General features: G+C 43.7%; 1 protein-coding gene across 13 annotated transcripts in view; it reads left to right on the top strand.

Annotated features, from left to right (window-relative positions):
* ptprma (protein tyrosine phosphatase receptor type Ma) overlaps nucleotides 1–17262 on the top strand; it is a 199846-nt gene extending 182584 nt beyond the window's left edge. For all 13 annotated transcript variants that reach the window (XM_072712303.1, XM_072712301.1, XM_072712296.1 and 10 more), the window contains 10 exons: nucleotides 1779–1895; nucleotides 2487–2641; nucleotides 3150–3285; nucleotides 4984–5133; nucleotides 5654–5827; nucleotides 10204–10335; nucleotides 12511–12636; nucleotides 13594–13757; nucleotides 15219–15354; nucleotides 16359–17262. In XM_072712303.1, coding sequence (XP_072568404.1) covers nucleotides 1779–1895; nucleotides 2487–2641; nucleotides 3150–3285; nucleotides 4984–5133; nucleotides 5654–5827; nucleotides 10204–10335; nucleotides 12511–12636; nucleotides 13594–13757; nucleotides 15219–15354; nucleotides 16359–16412 — 1344 coding nt within the window. In that variant the 3' untranslated portion in view covers nucleotides 16413–17262. The remainder of the gene's footprint in view (nucleotides 1–1778; nucleotides 1896–2486; nucleotides 2642–3149; nucleotides 3286–4983; nucleotides 5134–5653; nucleotides 5828–10203; nucleotides 10336–12510; nucleotides 12637–13593; nucleotides 13758–15218; nucleotides 15355–16358) is intronic.
* Nucleotides 17263–17468: the final 206 nt, after the last annotated feature.

Raw genomic sequence — 17468 nt, 5'->3', positions numbered from 1 at the left:
TGAGAATGAAAAAGAATTAATGTGAGAATTACCTCGAAAGTTATTAAATGAGAAAACTATTTACACTTATTTCTTGAAACGGAGTAGAAAGCAATATTGAAAAAGCTTATCTGAACTTGTGAAAAATTCATCATACATTATTTGCTGCAGGTTCTTTCTTAGAGGTAAAAATAAATAAATAAATAGATTAAAAAAGGAGGGCTTATAGGTATTGGCCTTGTTTAAGGGTTACCCTCTTGTCCTTTCAGACATTTCTAGAAAATGAAAGCACTTTGACCCATTGTGCAGAAGAATATATTCACATTACAAAAGAACAAAACGTTTTCCTCTGAGCTCATCAGAGCTCTGCTGGGTGATGCTCACAAAGGCTATTATTGGCAGACGTGCTGATGACAGCCCATGAATCTCTCTATATGCTATGTGCAAAGCATAAAAATGTTGTGCGTTCATATTAACTTTGTTTTAACGCATGTTGGCAGTAAGGGTAAGTATGTATGTTTTATGTGCGCTTAGTGGTGGCACACAGATAAAATGTAAAGCTCTTTTAAAGAATGTCCAGTATATAATATTTAAAAAAATATGTTACATTTTTAAAAGTTTTCAAATTCATGTTCATGTATAAATGATGTGCTGTTGCATCAGCAAAGTTAAAAGCTATTACTTGTGATAAATAAATTACTAGAGAGGAAATGGGATAGAGAGAGAAAAATATAAGGAATGGAGAACACAGGGAGACTCAGGAAAACACGATAAGATGAACTCCTAAAATGCCGAAATAAACAGGAGGTCAATAAAATGCAAAAAGTGCATTTCATCACATATTAAATTTTTAGGCTCAGTCGATGTTTCAAAAGTTCACAATATTCCAAAAATAAGTTTCATTGATAAAATGCTAAAAAAAAACTGAAAAGTAACAGATTATGACTGATATTTACTTTAATATTCATTATTTTGTGTATGGTCATATTCATTCATTTGTCTTGGTTGTGCTTTTCTGTCGCTGAAAGACAAAACGTATTAATGAGAAAAGTGTTGTTTGTCAATGCATTGACTCGGGTGTGTTGTTTACATTGATTGGCCTTCTATGACGTTCTGCTGGTTAAACAAACACATGCAGAATTAATGTGTGAAATGCTGTGATGCTATTGTCTTTTGGTGACCCGCATCATTATTGAGGGCACTCCCAGAATGGGACACCAGCCCAATGCAGGACACAAACAGCAGCTTAAAAACACCAGGTCTAGACGTTTTGCTTTGGATTGTGGGAAGAGAGCAGAGAACCTACAGAAATCCCATGGGGACAGGCAGAGGTCATGCAAACTCTCAGCTGGGGACGGATCTGAACTCGTCAGCTGGGAATGACTCTTCTCGAATAAGACTGACGTGTCGGTTAACGCAAGGAGTTGACATGATTGAGAATTCTGGAGAAGGATAGTCAGTATGGATCACATCATCGATCATCCCCTTAAACATTTGTAGCGGTATAACAGATTATGACAGCGGCTAAGATTACATACGTCATCCAGCTGAGAATGTGTGTGAGCTTTATAATGCATCCAGGTGCCATAATGGAATACATTTATATTACTGGAATACCAATCCGTAGACACCTCTAACTTATTCTAACTGTCCTGCAGTATTTTGATTGATTACAGCTGAATAGTTGATGGCTCATTGTAGAACATAATGATGCTCTTGCTACCAAAGATGGAATCACTTGTGCTTTGTGGCTGGATGAGATCTTGTGGCCATAGATGGTGCTGTCCCTCTTTTTGAAGGTGAAATGCTGTAAGTACTGGCCTGACGACACTGAGATCTACAGGGACATGAAGGTGACGCTCATCGAGACTCAGCTTCTGTCCGAGTATGTTATCCGGACCTTTGCCGTGGAAAAGGTGAGACACCCCATTGTTGTCCACTCTGCAGGAACCACAACTTACCTGTACTTGGCTCTTACCTTGTGTGTAGTGCTAAGCTTCTAGATTTAGTTTAGTTTATGTATTTTACACACTGTAGGGAACCTTCAATATCTCTTTGTTATCACATTTTGTATCTGACCCTCCATTTCTCATTCCTGACTTCCTCTAACAAATTGTGGTTGATCATCTCCGCGTTTTCGTAATGGAGTCAAACAGGAACAGGTCCATGTTTGCACATACAATTCTGTGCTGAGCATCTTGCAGAATCCCCTGGGCTCTGTAAGACCTGTATATTTTCCACCAATTTGGGATGTTTGTATCTTTCACCAGGGTCTCTGACTGATGAATTGCATTAAACTGAACTTGATCTTTGACAGTAGTCATGGCCTCAAGTCTGTGAGGTTCTTCATAAGTCTCCATGAATTGATCTCACATTCAATGAGAACTTCGATGAGAAATGATCAATAGCCTGACAGCAGAAGCCAGTATCTACATTCTAGTTACACTGCCCCACACTAATGGGTGGAAAATGGAATTGGACCATCTGCCTTCTTGTGTGGCCTACAGAGAGGAGCCCATGAGATCAGAGAGATCCGGCAGTTCCACTTCACCGGCTGGCCAGACCATGGCGTCCCGTATCATGCCACGGGGCTGCTCGGCTTCGTGCGGCGGGTAAAATCGAAGTGCCCCGCCAACGCCGGGCCCATGGTGGTCCACTGCAGGTACGTGTGGAGCCCCTTCCTAGTTCTAGACTCCTGAGTGTCATCTGTAACATTGAGTATCTATACAAAGTGCCCTGACTACTTGAAAACCAGGGTCTTGTAAAAAATATTGGGTATTTCTCAATATGCGTACTTGATGGTACTTGTGTTCTCGCATTCCCATTTTACATCATCTTCCATTGCCAAAGTCCAGTTCTAATACTCAAGAACTGAAGTACAGAAGATAGTAAAAATCCCCGGATGTCGTTCTTGCCTTTCCCCAAATATCAAGGATGCATTGGTTGCATCCTCACCATACGAGACCAATCCCATGATTCACTGCGCCCCAAGTTCATTCTTGGGAGGGAAGGTAGCAAGACCAGTTTTGCCAAGACCACAAGTACGTTCTTCATGTCCTTGATATTGAGAAACACCCAGTGTCTCCTTTGAAAACACCTTGAGAGGATGTATCCCTTGTCGACCCGCTGTATTGAGAACTCGCTGTCTCTCTGCTTCTTAACCCTTTCAGTGCTGGTGCCGGACGCACAGGCTGCTTCATCGTGATCGACATCATGTTGGACATGGCGGAAAGGGAGGGGGTGGTGGATATCTACAACTGCGTCCGGGAGCTGCGTTCCAGAAGAGTCAATATGGTCCAGACAGAGGTAGGGCACTGGAAAGTTCCACTGTGCAAACAGCGGGGGGGTATGGGATGGGTACAGAACCCGCATCAAATTCAGAATAGGATTTCTTGTTTATTACCAGACATTTAATGGTCTGACTTTTGATCCATAATGCTATCTGTTTTTTCTAATGTATTTTGAATTTGTTTTTTATCTTGAAATTTGTGGTATGGAAGATGATTTCTAAAAAACCCAAGCATTCTTTTACCACCTTTATTTTATTTTTAGTTTTTTTAGTTTAGTTTTTATTGCTTTTATTCTTAATTTTTGGGGCATGGTTTGGGTGGTGTTAAACAGTGCTGCCATCTTTCCTGTCTCTACTGGGGCCCAGTTATCTTTGTCAAACTTAGCTCATCACCATGATCCCTTTTAAACTATGACTGTCCATCGTGTCACCTTAGTGTGAAAAATACGATGGCCGCTCTTTGCCCGGCTAACTTACTAGTTCAAGTGTGTGACGTCACGTTAGGCTTACCCAGAATCCCCAATGTCAGGGGGAATTTCAAGTGACAAGGAGAGACGTTTCTGGAAATGTCACTTTGCAAGCGATTTATGTCAAGCGCCCAGCGGTGTCTCCTTGAACGAATGACAGATATTATGGGCGACGAGAAGACAGCACACTCCCCAGGGTCTCGTGCCGAGGAGTCACCAGTAGGCTGTACTCGTGCCGAGGAGTCACGCGGTAATGAAGTGTGAGGTGGAACTAATCTGGGCATACAAGGCAAGAAATCTGATTAGTAACAAAAAGGGGAACCCGCACAAAAAATACTCTGGTTACAAAACTTGGACTGCCTCCAAACAAATAAAATAAAAAGAAAAAAACATAGTAGTAATGCCGTTAAGCTTCCCGGAAAAAATAAAACTGTAACAAGTTAAAGATATTTACAATAGCTTAGCCCATAGGCCTTGGGCTATTAGAGAATAACTTCATAGCTTTAATTTTTAATGTTTATAGTTTTTTAATAGCCTTGAAAATGGAAAGCACAAACATCCATATACATTGTAATCCATCTGCTGGGATCACAGTGCAATATTTAACGCTATACATATACGTTACGCGTATTTATTACGTTCGGCCGAAAGAGGGAGGGCTGCTGTTATTTTAAAATTGGACACGTTGGTAATCAGATTTCAGCGTCACAATCAAATTTTGGGCCATTAGCTTAGACTAATTTCATATATACCTGCGTTGAAATGTGAATTTTAGACAGGGTGATTTCCAATGTGTTTTTTTTACATTATTATATTTGGTATGCTAGACTTATCCACATTTATTTGACCTCAGTATACCCACACACGACATATAAATAATCCGGCCTTCCTAACTGAAAATCCAGCGCCACTTCATACAGTTTGGTTGTAATTAGTCCACCGTTTGCTACAATGTCGACATTACAGCGTGTTTAAAAGATGGGGGCCTTCAGATAGCGTGATGCCTTTAGTGTAGCATATGGGATAAAGTCCCATTTTTAAACTTTTTTCCACAAATAGTATTAGGGTTAGGGTGCTTTTAACCACTCCTATCGTATTTATTTTTGCCCCTGCTTGTAGTAACTCACCGGCCTCCGTCTGTATGAAACAGCCATAGGCAAAGGGGTTGTTCACGAACACTGAAAATCCTGCTTTTCACATCTGTTCATTTTCTGCGTGAGGAATATCGCGACCCCTTTCCCCCCCCAGGAGCAGTACGTCTTCATCCACGATGCCATCCTAGAGGCCTGCCTCTGCGGAGACACCACCATTCCTGCCTCTCAGCTCCGCTCTGTCTACTACGACATGAATCGCCTGGACCCCCAGACCAACTCCAGCCAGATGAAGGAGGAGTTCAGGGTGAGCATGCAGTTCCCAACCCCAGCCGTTGGCAGTCGCCTTGTTTGATTGATGCATTAATCCATTGTTTCCCAACCCAGTCCTCAGGGACCCCCAGACAGGCCACATTTTTGCTCCCTCTCGACAACCCAGCCAATCAAGGACACCGAATACCTGTCACAGGTGTGCTGGGAGCTGGGAAAGACCAAAAATGTAGAATGTCTGGGGGACTCCGAGGACTATGGGAAACACTGAATTATTCTGTGTACATTATCTGAACTAGATACATTATTGTATTTATGTACATAATTGATTATATTGATTGTTCTTGATTATTGTGCAGGATGCCCCAGAGTAAATTTCTCATATGTAAAATATGATTCTAATTACTTGGAGTTTCAACCTGCCTTGTGATTTAATTTCAGAAAAAAAATACTGTCTGCTGTAGTTTATAAGCAGGGAGTTTGTTTTTTATGTCAGTGACAGGAAGCATGAGCAGTTAGCAGTTAGAGTGCTAACCAGTAGCCCCCCCCCCCCCCAGACTCTGAACATGGTGACCCCCACGCTGCGGGTGGAGGACTGCAGCATCGCCCTACTCCCGCGCAACCACGAGAAGAACCGCTGCATGGATGTGCTCCCTCCCGACCGCTGCCTGCCCTTCCTCATCACCATCGACGGCGAGAGCAGCAACTACATCAACGCCGCGCTCATGGATGTAGGTGGCCCAGCCGATTGGCCCCATGACCCCACCCACTGGCCAACCCTTAGCCCTACCCACCAATCATAAGAACATAAGAAATTTACAAATGAGAGGCAGAACTTAACTAAAAGCTCAGGGTTTTAGCTTGCGCTACACTAGCAGGAAGATTATTCCATACTCTAACTACACACTGAGTAAAGAAGTGCCTTCTCAAATTCATTTTAAAATGTTCTCCCACTAATTTCCACTTATGAGTTTTAGTATTTAAACTAAAAGTGAAGAAGCCATTTGGCTGAACTGCATCCAGACCTGTTAGAATCTTATATACCTGGATCATGTCCCCACTTAATCTCCTTTGCTCGAGGCTAAACAGATTCAGCTCAGCTAACCTCTCCTCATAAGACATTCCTCTAAGACCAGGAATCATTCTTGTAGCACTATGTTGCACCCTTTCCAAGGCAGCAATGTCCTTCTTAAGGTATGGTGACCAAACAATATTCTAGATGGGGTCTTACCAAGGAATTATATAATCATAGTATCACCTCCCTTGACTTAAACTCCACACACCTAGAGATGTAACCCAACATCCTATTGGCCTTTTTAATTGCTTCCCCACACTGGTGAGAGTGGGACATGGAAGCATCAACATACATACCGAGGTCTTTCTCGTAATCAGTTACTATTATTTCAGTGGAACCCATAAAATATCTGTACTTTATATTTCTGCTCCCTGCATGGATTACCTTACATTTATCTATGTTAAATTTCATCTGCCAGGTATCAGCCCAGTCGCTAATTAAATCAAGATCCCATTGTAGCCTCTGTGCTGCTAGATCAGTATCTGCTACACCACCCACCTTGGTGTCGTCCCCAAATTTAACCAGTTTACTGTATTTATTGGTGTCAATATCATTAATGTAAATTAGGAACATTAGTGGTCCTAATATTGAACCCTGTGGTACCGCACTATGAACACAGGCCCACTGTGACATTGTGCCACTAATAACGACTCACTGCTTCCTGTCTGTTAACCAGTTTTCGATCCAAGCTGCTACAGTTTCTAAAATCCCTGCAGCTTTGAGCTTAAGCAGGAGCTGTTTGTGGGAGACAACATCAAAGACCTTCTGAAAATCTAAGTAGATCACATCGTAGGCCTTTTTGTGATCAATTTCTCTTATAGCTTCCTCAAAAAACTGAAGTTAGTTAGTTAAACAGGATCTACCTCTAAATCCATGTTGGCTGTCCCTCAGAATGTTATTTGAATCCAGATAATCTACAATTTTTACTTAGATTGTAGCTTCCATTACTTCCATTACATTACCATTTATGCAAGTTAAACTGATTGACCTATAGTTTGCTGGATTGCTTCTATCCCCTTTTTTGAATATGGGCGTTATATTAGCATGCGTCCAATCAGAAGGTACCACACCCGCAGATAACGATTTCTGGAATAGTAAAGGTTGGCTAATAATATCCCTCTCTTTTAAAACTATAGGTAAGATGCCATCAGGGCCCTGTGATTTATTTATTTTGAGCTTAGCTAGGTCTTGTACCATATCAGCCTGAGTTATACATATATTGGTCATAGACGACGCTGTATTCGTACTAAATGGTGGTAAGTTACTCGTGTTCTCTACTGTGAACACCTTTGTAAAATAATCATTAAACTCATTTACTATATCAATTTCATTTTCAATTATAAGGCCCGTACTATCTTGCAAAATAGTGATTTCAGCTTTTAGAGCTCTTTTGGAGTTAAAATATTGGAAGAAACTTTCAATGTCGTCCTTCGCCTCCAATGTAATCTTCCTTTCTACATTCCTCTTGGAGTCTAATGTTATTTTTTAACTCAACCTGTAGATTTAGATACTCCTGCTTTATTTTGAAATCATTAGTTATTTTTTCATTTGTGGAACAGAGCCCATTTCCTCCTGACTTTCTTCTTAATTTTCTTAGTAAATCATCTTTGTCTCAGTTTCCTAGATTTAGTTTTGCTGGAAACAGGTATGAAGTCCTCTTGCAATCCTGACCCTCACCCAATCCACTGGCCAACCCTTAGCCCCACCCACCAATCCTGACAAATCACTCAATCCACTGGCCAACCCTTAGCCCTACCCACTAATCCTGACCATCACCCAATCCACTGGCCAACCCTTAGCCCTACCCACTAATCCTGACCATCACCCAATCCACTGGCCAACCCTTAGCCCCACCCACCAGTCCTGACCATCACCCAATCCACTGGCCAACCCTTAGCCCTACCCACTAATCCTGACCGTCACCCAATCCACTGGCCAACCCTTAGCCCCACCCACCAATCCTGACCATCACCCAATCCACTGGCCAACCCTTAGTCCCACCCACCAATCCTGACTATCACCCAATCCACTGGCCAACCCTTAGCCCCACCCACCAATCCTGACCATCACCCAAACCACTGGCCAACCCTTACCCCCGCCCACCAATCCTGACCATCACCCAAACCACTGGCCAACCCTTAGCCCCACCCACCAATCCTGACCATCACCCAAACCACTGGCCAACCCTTAGCCCCACCCACCAATCCTGACCATAACCCAAACCACTGGCCAACCCTTAGTCCTGCCCCTCAGTCCTGACCATAACCCAATCCACTGGCAAACCATTAGCCCCGCCCACCAATCCTGACCATCACCCAAACCACTGGCCAACCCTTAGCCCCACCCACCAATCCTGACCATAACCCAAACCACTGGCCAACCCTTAGCCCTGCCCCTCAGTCCTGACCATAACCCAATCCACTGGCAAACCATTAGCCCCGCCCACCAATCCTGACCAACTCCCAATCCACTGGCCAACCCTTAGCCCCACCCTCTGGTTCCAACCATAACCCATTCCACTAGACAATCCATGGCCCCACGCACTAGTCCTGCACACAATCCCATCCACCTATGTCCCTATCCACTGGGCAAGTCCACAGCCCCACCCAGCAATCCTGCCCACTGTCTGCAACCACTTGCTCCAGCCTCACAACTGGGGAAGCCCACTCTGACCCACACGCAGCAGTAAATATACAATCTGTAATTCCTGAAATCCGGTACCAGCAGCAGCAGCTGTAATGTGACACTCACCATTAGACAGAATCATTTATCACAGGGATCTGAAGGAAAAATTGGGCAGCGGAGCGAGAGTCATTTCCCCCAGAATCTCTCGCTTTCCTGTCACGTTTAACGTGTCGGTTTTCTAGTCCAGCCGTCTGCTGAAGTAGCAGGAACAGAGAGACGGACAGAATGAGGTTCCTTGCTCAGCACAGCTATGAGTGTCTCTGGCTTGCTTCTCTGAACCAGGCTTATACCTCAGTCTGCCCATCATTAGTGAGGCCTGCCTAACCTTAAGCACTGACTTCAGGCTGAATATAAATTTTCACATCACTGTCCGATGAAAACCGTCTTTGTCCATTTTTTGTCGATTGTGTCTTTTTACTATAGATGGAATATGCTCATTCTCTGTCTACTGATAGCATCTGATATCTAATTGACCAGATGTTTTATGAAGTAATCGATTTAAATCGTATTTATGTTTGTACTTGAGATTAGATATGGTTTGTATTTGTGGTGCTAAGGCAAGGGTGGGCAATCTTATCCAGAAAGGGCTGGTGTGTATGCGGATTTTTGATGCAGCTCCCTAATTAGATTACTAATTGGAGGACTGATTGGTTGAAGAGTCCTCACACCTGGCTTTGAACAGCTGAACTACAGGTTATTCCAAAAGCCTGCATACACACCGGCCCTTTGCAGATAAAACTGGCCACCTCAGTGCTAAGGGCACATTGTTTTGGGTTTATTACAGGTTTGTTTTGTAAAGTAGTTTCTGAGGAAATGCTTTTTTCCCTATGCTGAAATAACGGATTTTCGGAGATATGTGTTTCTCATCACACAGCAGTGATATGCAGATCTCCTTCCGAGGACTGAAACGTCTCATTATTACTTCGTCACAGTTTGTGTTGGATTTGTTGTTTTCTGTCTAATGCTAAAAGATACATCTGCTGAAATCACCAAGTCTGTGCTTTTATGCCGTGTCAGTTTATTCAATTGCTGCATTTGTGCCGAAACTGAATGCTTTTAACCGGGGGGTGGAAACAAATCTGTATTTATGGGAATATAGTCACAGAACCTTCTTGGTCAGATGGAGAATTGCGGTTGCGTGATTCTGTGAAACTCAGCAGGATTAATAGCTGCAAACTATTCACTTTTTTCCTGCTTACTGCTACATTTACTGCTTTATTTACAAACAAAACACAGCCTTGGACAGACAGACTATTTTAATCGCAAAGGAAAATTAAGGGGATTAATGAATCAGTGTAATGCCAGGAACCAGACATGATTCGTGAGCTTTTATTCTATCTACCCCAGAGCTACAAGCAGCCATCGGCGTTCATAGTCACCCAGCACCCGCTGCCAAACACGGTGAAGGACTTCTGGAGGCTGGTGCTTGACTACCACTGTACCTCCATCGTGATGCTTAACGATGTGGATCCAGCCCAGGTGAGCGTACCAAGCAAAGACTGGCGAGACAGCGCTTAATAATGTGAAATGCTGGCCACCATGTCGACCAGAGGTGTCCAAGCTTTGGGGCAAGGCCCCCAGGCGGGGTATGTAGGAAACGTGAGGGGGCAGGTGAGCGAAAATAAAACAGAGAACTATGTGTGGGATTGGCGGTGGGGGCAGAACTTTTTCAAAATTGCAACCTTTAGAAATATTAGAAGTCATTTGAACTGTTCAGATGCCAATACATTATATGATGCTAACAAATTAAAATGATTACATTTGATTAAATTCAGTTCAATTTATATTCATACGGCGCCTTTCACAACAGAGTCACCCCAAGGTGCTTTATGCGGATGTGTTACGATACATCACAGCATCATTAGCGCAGAATAATACAAAATAAGGATCTGTGTGTGTGTGTGTGTGCGTGCGTGTGCGCGCGTGTGTGTGCGCGCGTGTGTGTGCGTGTGTGTGCGAGCAGGTTTACCTATCCTTATGGGGACATAATGTCCCCATAACGTGATAAATATCCGTTTTTTTTCTCTTATGGGGACCGGTTTCCTGGTCCCCATAAGGGAAAACTCTATTTTATAAAAATCGGTGACTGCTATGAAAAAACTAAAACTGCAAAAACTCTTGTATTTTGTTAGGTTACTTATGGTTAGGGCAGGGTAGGGGTTAAGGTTGTCATAGTTAGCATTAGCATTTTTCCCATTGAAATGAATGAGCGGTCCCCATAAGGATATGTATACCCTACATGTGCGTGTGTGTGTGGTTTTGTTTTTTGTTTTTTTTTGTGGGGGGGCAGGACAAATAAAACCTGGCTAACAATACAATCACTTTAAAAAACTTGCCAACAGTTTTTTTAGAATGATAGGATTCTTAGGCCGGGTTCTATTGAACCAGTATGAGAATGTATTCGCTGATGAGACTTCTAAGCACTTACGCAAGTCGCTCTGGCTAAGGGCGTCTATCAAATGCTGTAAATGTAAATGTATATCAGTCCTGGGGGGGGGCGTGTCAAAAACAAGTTTGAATACAACTGATACAGGTGGAATTCTTTGGGATTGTTCTGTCTAGGATGAAACAAGCTCACATCAAGGCAGAGAATGAGTACATAAAATATGAATAGGAGAGGCAGCGTGTGGCTCAGCAGGTTAGGATGCTGGGCCTGTGATCAGAAGGCCAGCAGCTCCCACACTGGGCAGAGGGATTCCAGTGGTGGGCCCCTGAGCAATGACCTTAACCCCTAACTCAGTAAATAGAATGTAAATTGAATAGCATAAGGATGAGAAAGTGTAGCATCATGGGACAAAAGCATGTTAGATGACCTAGACACTATGAGTCTAGAAGGAATGGAGTGCGAACATATAGTTCTGTCAAAACACCCAGGGATCAAAGCATTACACACAGCATTTCTTCTTCAATTCCACCCCCGCACCCCCCCCCCCCCCTCCTGCGTGTCTGGTCTATAATCCTACATTCTGACTGTAACCCCCAGGAGTGCACAAAGGGGTCCTGCTATCAGAATTTCTGTCTAATATCAATTTCTTTCCAAGTTTGATGCAGCAAAAAAAAAATGGAGTGTATTTTTTATTGACGAAGTTAAATTGTGCATCGTAGATGCCTACAGCGTCCGCTCAGCTGGTTATCTTGTTTTGGTGGCAGTAGGAAGGGGGGGGGGGGGGTTGGGGGGGGGGGGGGGTTGGCTAGAATTCTGCTTCTTTACTGAACAACCTCTATGAGCTACCTCTCCAAAAGCAGGGTGAGGGGGCAGAGAGACAGAGGTGATTCTGGGTTTTCTTTTTTTTTTAAGGTGGGGGGCACTAGAGGGGGCAATTTTAATGCAGAGGGGCCATTCTTACCATATTTTGAATCAATGAGTATCAATGGAGGGGGGCAAACCTTTCAGCTGGGGCCAGTGGCCGTCCTTCCCTGTCTCTGTAAACCCCCCCAGGACAGAAGAAAGGCAAAGAGGAAAATGACACATTTGATTCCATAACTTTAACAGCACGGTGTTCCTTAGGTGAGATGAATATGTGTGAGAATATATCAGGACACAGCTAAGAATTAAACATTATCTTTCAGAGTCACCATTAGCAGTAGTTCTTCCAGCGTTTATGAAGTGCTGTGGTCCCGTAAGCTTATTGTTAAGTCGCCGCTGTCTGCCAGCTCTGTCCCCAGTACTGGCCAGAAAACGGGGTCCACAGACACGGACCCATCCAGGTGGAGTTTGTGTCCGCTGACCTGGAGGAGGACATCATCAGCAGAATATTCCGGATTTACAACGCGGCGCGGGTAAGAGGGGCTGGCCGTCGCCTGGGCAAGTGAAAACACTCCTCTTCCCAAAAAGAAACAACATTGTTTTATCGGATTTCCTGGTGTGCTGGTAGCGAAAGCAAATTTCCGGAACTCGCTCAGCCCTTTTTCTTTGTTGTTTTGAGATGAGACCCCCGGTCACCTGGCTTCTCCATCATATGTTACAGTATTGGGAACCTAAACTTACCTCATAATCCGGCAAAGAACTTTCAATAAATTTTCCATGATTCAGAAAAGAGTCCACAGATATATATGCTGTGGGAAGTGTGACTTCTGGAGATTTGCTCTTCAGTTAGGGCAAGGTGGGAAAGTTTGCCCTGCAGGTGGATAAACACAGTGATGTGGTTGAGGGGGACCGGAATGGTCCGGAACATTATTTGGAGGTTACCATTTCAGGGGTGGGTGGGCTTAGGCAGCAAGCAGGATAAAGCAGCCTTTTGAGTGGACACAAAATTACCACTTTTTTTAGGGGGGGGGGTCGGGGGGGAGAGGCTAACACTGCATAATCTCCTCACACCCAAGAAAACAAATTTAGATTTTTGTAAATAAGTTTAATGTAGAAATTGAGTTTTGGAATGGTAAAAAGCACACTGCCTCACATGTAAAGTGGTCTTTAACCCAGAAGTGTCCAGTTCAGTGGAATGTACAGTATGAGAGATATGGGGAAAAGCACAATGTCCTCTATAGAGAATGAAATCAGAAATGACTTGCTGGACCTAAGGACAGTATGTAGGCTCCTCAGGGCATGGATATTTAGATATGGGCTCACACTAATATGCAGGGAATGGCAAACGGGTGGGACGCGTAACCACAGCTATAATAGTCACATGGCAGTCTCCCGAGATGGGTACAGCCCCCAGTCTGCCAGCCTCTCCGGCAAACGGGGCCACCTTCTCCCCCCCGCCCCCCTGATTGATGCCATGTTCCTCTCCTCAGCCCCAGGATGGCTACCGCATGGTGCAGCAGTTCCAGTTCCTGGGCTGGCCCATGTACCGCGACACGCCCGTCTCCAAGCGCTCCTTCCTCAAGCTCATCCGGCAGGTGGAGAAGTGGCAGGAGGAGTACGATGGCGGGGAGGGCCGCACAGTGGTGCACTGCCTGTGAGTTGGGTGGGGGGGGGGTCTCAGACTCTAAGTGATGATTCTTCCTAAATCAGTGTCGGTCTCAGGTCTCCTGAATTCACTGTGTCCAAAATTGCACAATGTTCATGAATTGTTTAAGCCATGAATTATGTTCTTGTTTTCGCTACATTTGTACTGCTGCAAGACTGGTAGACCCAGAACATTATTTCGATTATTTTGAAAGTTCTATTACACTAATTCAGTCTATTCAGAAACACGCCCATCAGAGACCTGCACTCATTCATGTCGATCGCCTGCCAGTTTGGCGTCTTTCTCACCGGCCCGCTGTCTAGTGCTCAAAAACCAGGCTTCTGACAAATAGGTTGCTGATTCCAGCCCCTGACAGGCTCTGCCGTGCCTCTAGGTGAGGTTTTCCCTAGAATTTCTTCAGCTGGTGCTATAGCGCATGAAATAGTTTGCTAAATTAGCTAGCTAAAGGAGTGGGCTAAGCAATCACATTTATCGATGTTCTAACGTGATTATCCGGGAGAGCATTACTATTAGCCAACTAAATAACGGAAGCCATTTTTAATTCAGAAAGCTGTGACAAAAAATTTCGATAGTTATAATGCTGAGTATAGATGTTGACTGGTTCAATTGATATGATTCTATAAATGGGCTTTTATGAACTAAGAGTGACAGTTATCTTTTCTTCCTCATGGGGAATATTTGGGGGGGAAGCTGTGTTTCTTGGGTAAATCTGGCTTCCATGCTGTAGCAAACTTGTGAAAATTTACTGTCTGTTGGAACCAGGGGTGCTGCTATGAAAGCATATTATATCGGGCCCCCAACCCAGACCTATTCAATTATTTTCTGAATATTTGGGCCCTTGGAATCATCTCCTTCTTAAAAGGGGTGCAGGTTTGGTGCTGAATACGGGACAGTAATTAGGGCACAGAATGCTTATAATTAATGTTCATAGGCAGCACAAACAAGCATGTTCTAAATGTCAGCAAACAGCGGTTCCACAATCATAATGTTTACTATGAGCTTCCGGACGGTCTTCTGACATGTGCCGCTGCGTTTCCCTGATGAATAAAAAGCTGAGCAGCACCATCTACTGTTCAACCCTGAACACTGCAGCGACAGCCGACTTCAAATCAAAGGAAAATAAGATGGTCCACTTTGCATGAGATGTCCAAAGTTAAAGCAATTAGGAATATGGGTCAAAATTTATATATACACCCATGTCAACATTCATGTTATTTTCTATCTGCCTTTATAATTTAACTATCCTCTTAAATCACGACAGGCCTCTTTAAAGATGAATCGTACTGTTTCATATTAAACAGGACAGCGTACTCTGGTCATGGTCCCCAAATTAGAGTGAAATTTGCACTGTATAGATCTCATTGGTCAAGATGAGACATGTCCCACAGCAGAGCTTCCCGTTCATGACTCCCAGTTTTTATTTTTCAATCTTCACCCCCCCACATGTAGGAACGGGGGGGGTCGCAGTGGGACCTTCTGCGCCATCAGCATCGTGTGCGAGATGCTGCGTCACCAGCGCGCCGTGGACGTCTTCCACGCCGTCAAAACCCTAAGAAACAACAAGCCCAACATGGTGGACCTGCTGGTAGGAGGCCTTCCCTACTTCTGCTCTGCTTTCCTCAGTGACGCTCGTGTCTTTTTCTGCACGTGTGTCAGTGCCCGTAGCTCTACAAGTGCACCATTGTGCTAACAACGCAGCAGTCATGCGTTCAAATCTCAGGGAATGTATACATATTGTAAACCCTCTAATATAAGTCGCTTTGGATAAAAGGAATCAAATATACTGTCAGCCTGCTGAATTAATTTAACAATCCACTATAACCAGCCAACTAGCATATTGGACAGCTAAGACTAAGACGCTATACTGTTGAGGTTGATGGACTGTTCTTTCCGCAAAAATGGAAACATGTTATTATTGTGAATTTCAAAACAGTGGATAGTCTATAATCAGATTCACTTCACATTACACACAGCTCTTCATAAACCATTTACCCATAAACACCTAGTAATGACATTAGAGAACATTTTAGATTGATAAGTACACATAACACAATAAAATAAAACACCCATGTGTGCCTCTGCGGATTACGACCGGAAAGGTTGTGGGTTCAAAGCCCCTGGCCAGCAGAGTGATGCAACCTTTGCTCCCTTGAACAAAGCCCTTAAGCCCCAATTGCTGCAGGGACACTGTCAGGCCCTGCTCTCTGATCCTAACCTTGCTTTGGACAAAAGTGTCTGCTAAAGGAGTTTTTAACTAAAATCTGCAAGTCCATGGAGAACAGGCGCAAAATAAGCAGTTATTTACGATAAAATATTAAATAATAAACAGCAAAACAACACGCAAGGATTTGTGTCAGCTAAATTAAATCAGTATCTGAATTTGCAGTTGTGATGATATAAATAATAATTTCATACTGGAGGAAGCATGCTGATGAATGTGAATTACTTTGCTTTGCTAAGGGGAAGAGAGGCAATTTATTACGGCTGTTATGAGTATAAATCGATATGACAAACATAATACAGATAAATGGGTCTTTTTGTTTTTTATTTTTTTGATGTGCCATACATTGTCTAATTGTACTCTTGCAGGATCAGTACAAGTTCTGCTATGAAGTTGCACTGGAGTACTTGAGTTCTGGATAAGTCGGCCCGGATCGGCTCCATCTTGTCTAGCCCCACCTAGCTGGACTGGGACTCCATGTCTGGAATTTACGTCTAGATGGCGAGGTCTGTCGCTCTGAGCGACGGCACCCGGGCCCGCCGAAGGATCACGATTCGGCAGGACTGGGTGTTGGCGCCGCCCTCCTGGCCACGCCCCCACCCACCCACCCCCCCGCTCTGCGTGTACAGCAAGAACTGCACCACCCATAGCTATCCCCACAGTGACATGTCCATCTGCATTAGCTAGCAGGACGGCTACAGGAGTGTGGCGTCATACTCACCACTCACCTCTCCCAGTCTCACTTTTTCTGGCTCTCGCCTTACCAGTTCTCCGCCTCTATCCTCGCTGGAAGTGTCATTTCTGCTTTTTCGTGGGGAATGCAATTTACGTAACGTCGATATGTTTCTTTCCGATTTCCTTATCCTAGTTTTCTTCGTCGAAGCACAGCGGTATGTCCCGTATAGCCGAAGCCGACCCCTGACCCCCAACATCCTGAATGTTAAGTTGTCGTTGCTGTAACTGCTTCCGACATCATTGTGTTGAAGGAGGAATAACCAACACGATAAAACTCGCCAGCTTGCATCACGTCCAGTCAAATGATCGTCATTGTCACATTGTTTATATTGTAAATATCTGAAATCCTGCGGATTATTTATTCATTCAGAGTTTTTGTGAAGCGCACTCAATGACAATCATTTTCTTTTTGTTTGTTTTGTTTTTTTGTCAGACTCTGTATGATGTTGAACTGATGATTGTTAGCTTTTGTTTATCTTGTATTGGGAAAAAAAAACAACTTCAATTTACAAATACATACATATATCTGCCAATGTCTGTGTGACTCAACAGTTTCTAATTTCTGTTATTAACAACTATTTTTATTACTCTTCAAGAGCATCAGCATGATACGTTACACTAAACGTTCTACTGCAATTTGAATTATTGTCGTCTTATGTGCTCACTGACATTTGTGCAATTTAGTGTTAGCTACCAATGGGGTAACATGAACCATATCACTGAGCTGTTAGCTGTCAACATGC

This window comes from Paramormyrops kingsleyae, chromosome 1 (genome assembly GCF_048594095.1).
Source record: "Paramormyrops kingsleyae isolate MSU_618 chromosome 1, PKINGS_0.4, whole genome shotgun sequence".
NCBI classification, from domain to species: domain Eukaryota; kingdom Metazoa; phylum Chordata; class Actinopteri; order Osteoglossiformes; family Mormyridae; genus Paramormyrops; species Paramormyrops kingsleyae.
This window is presented reverse-complemented; position numbering and strand designations above follow the sequence as displayed.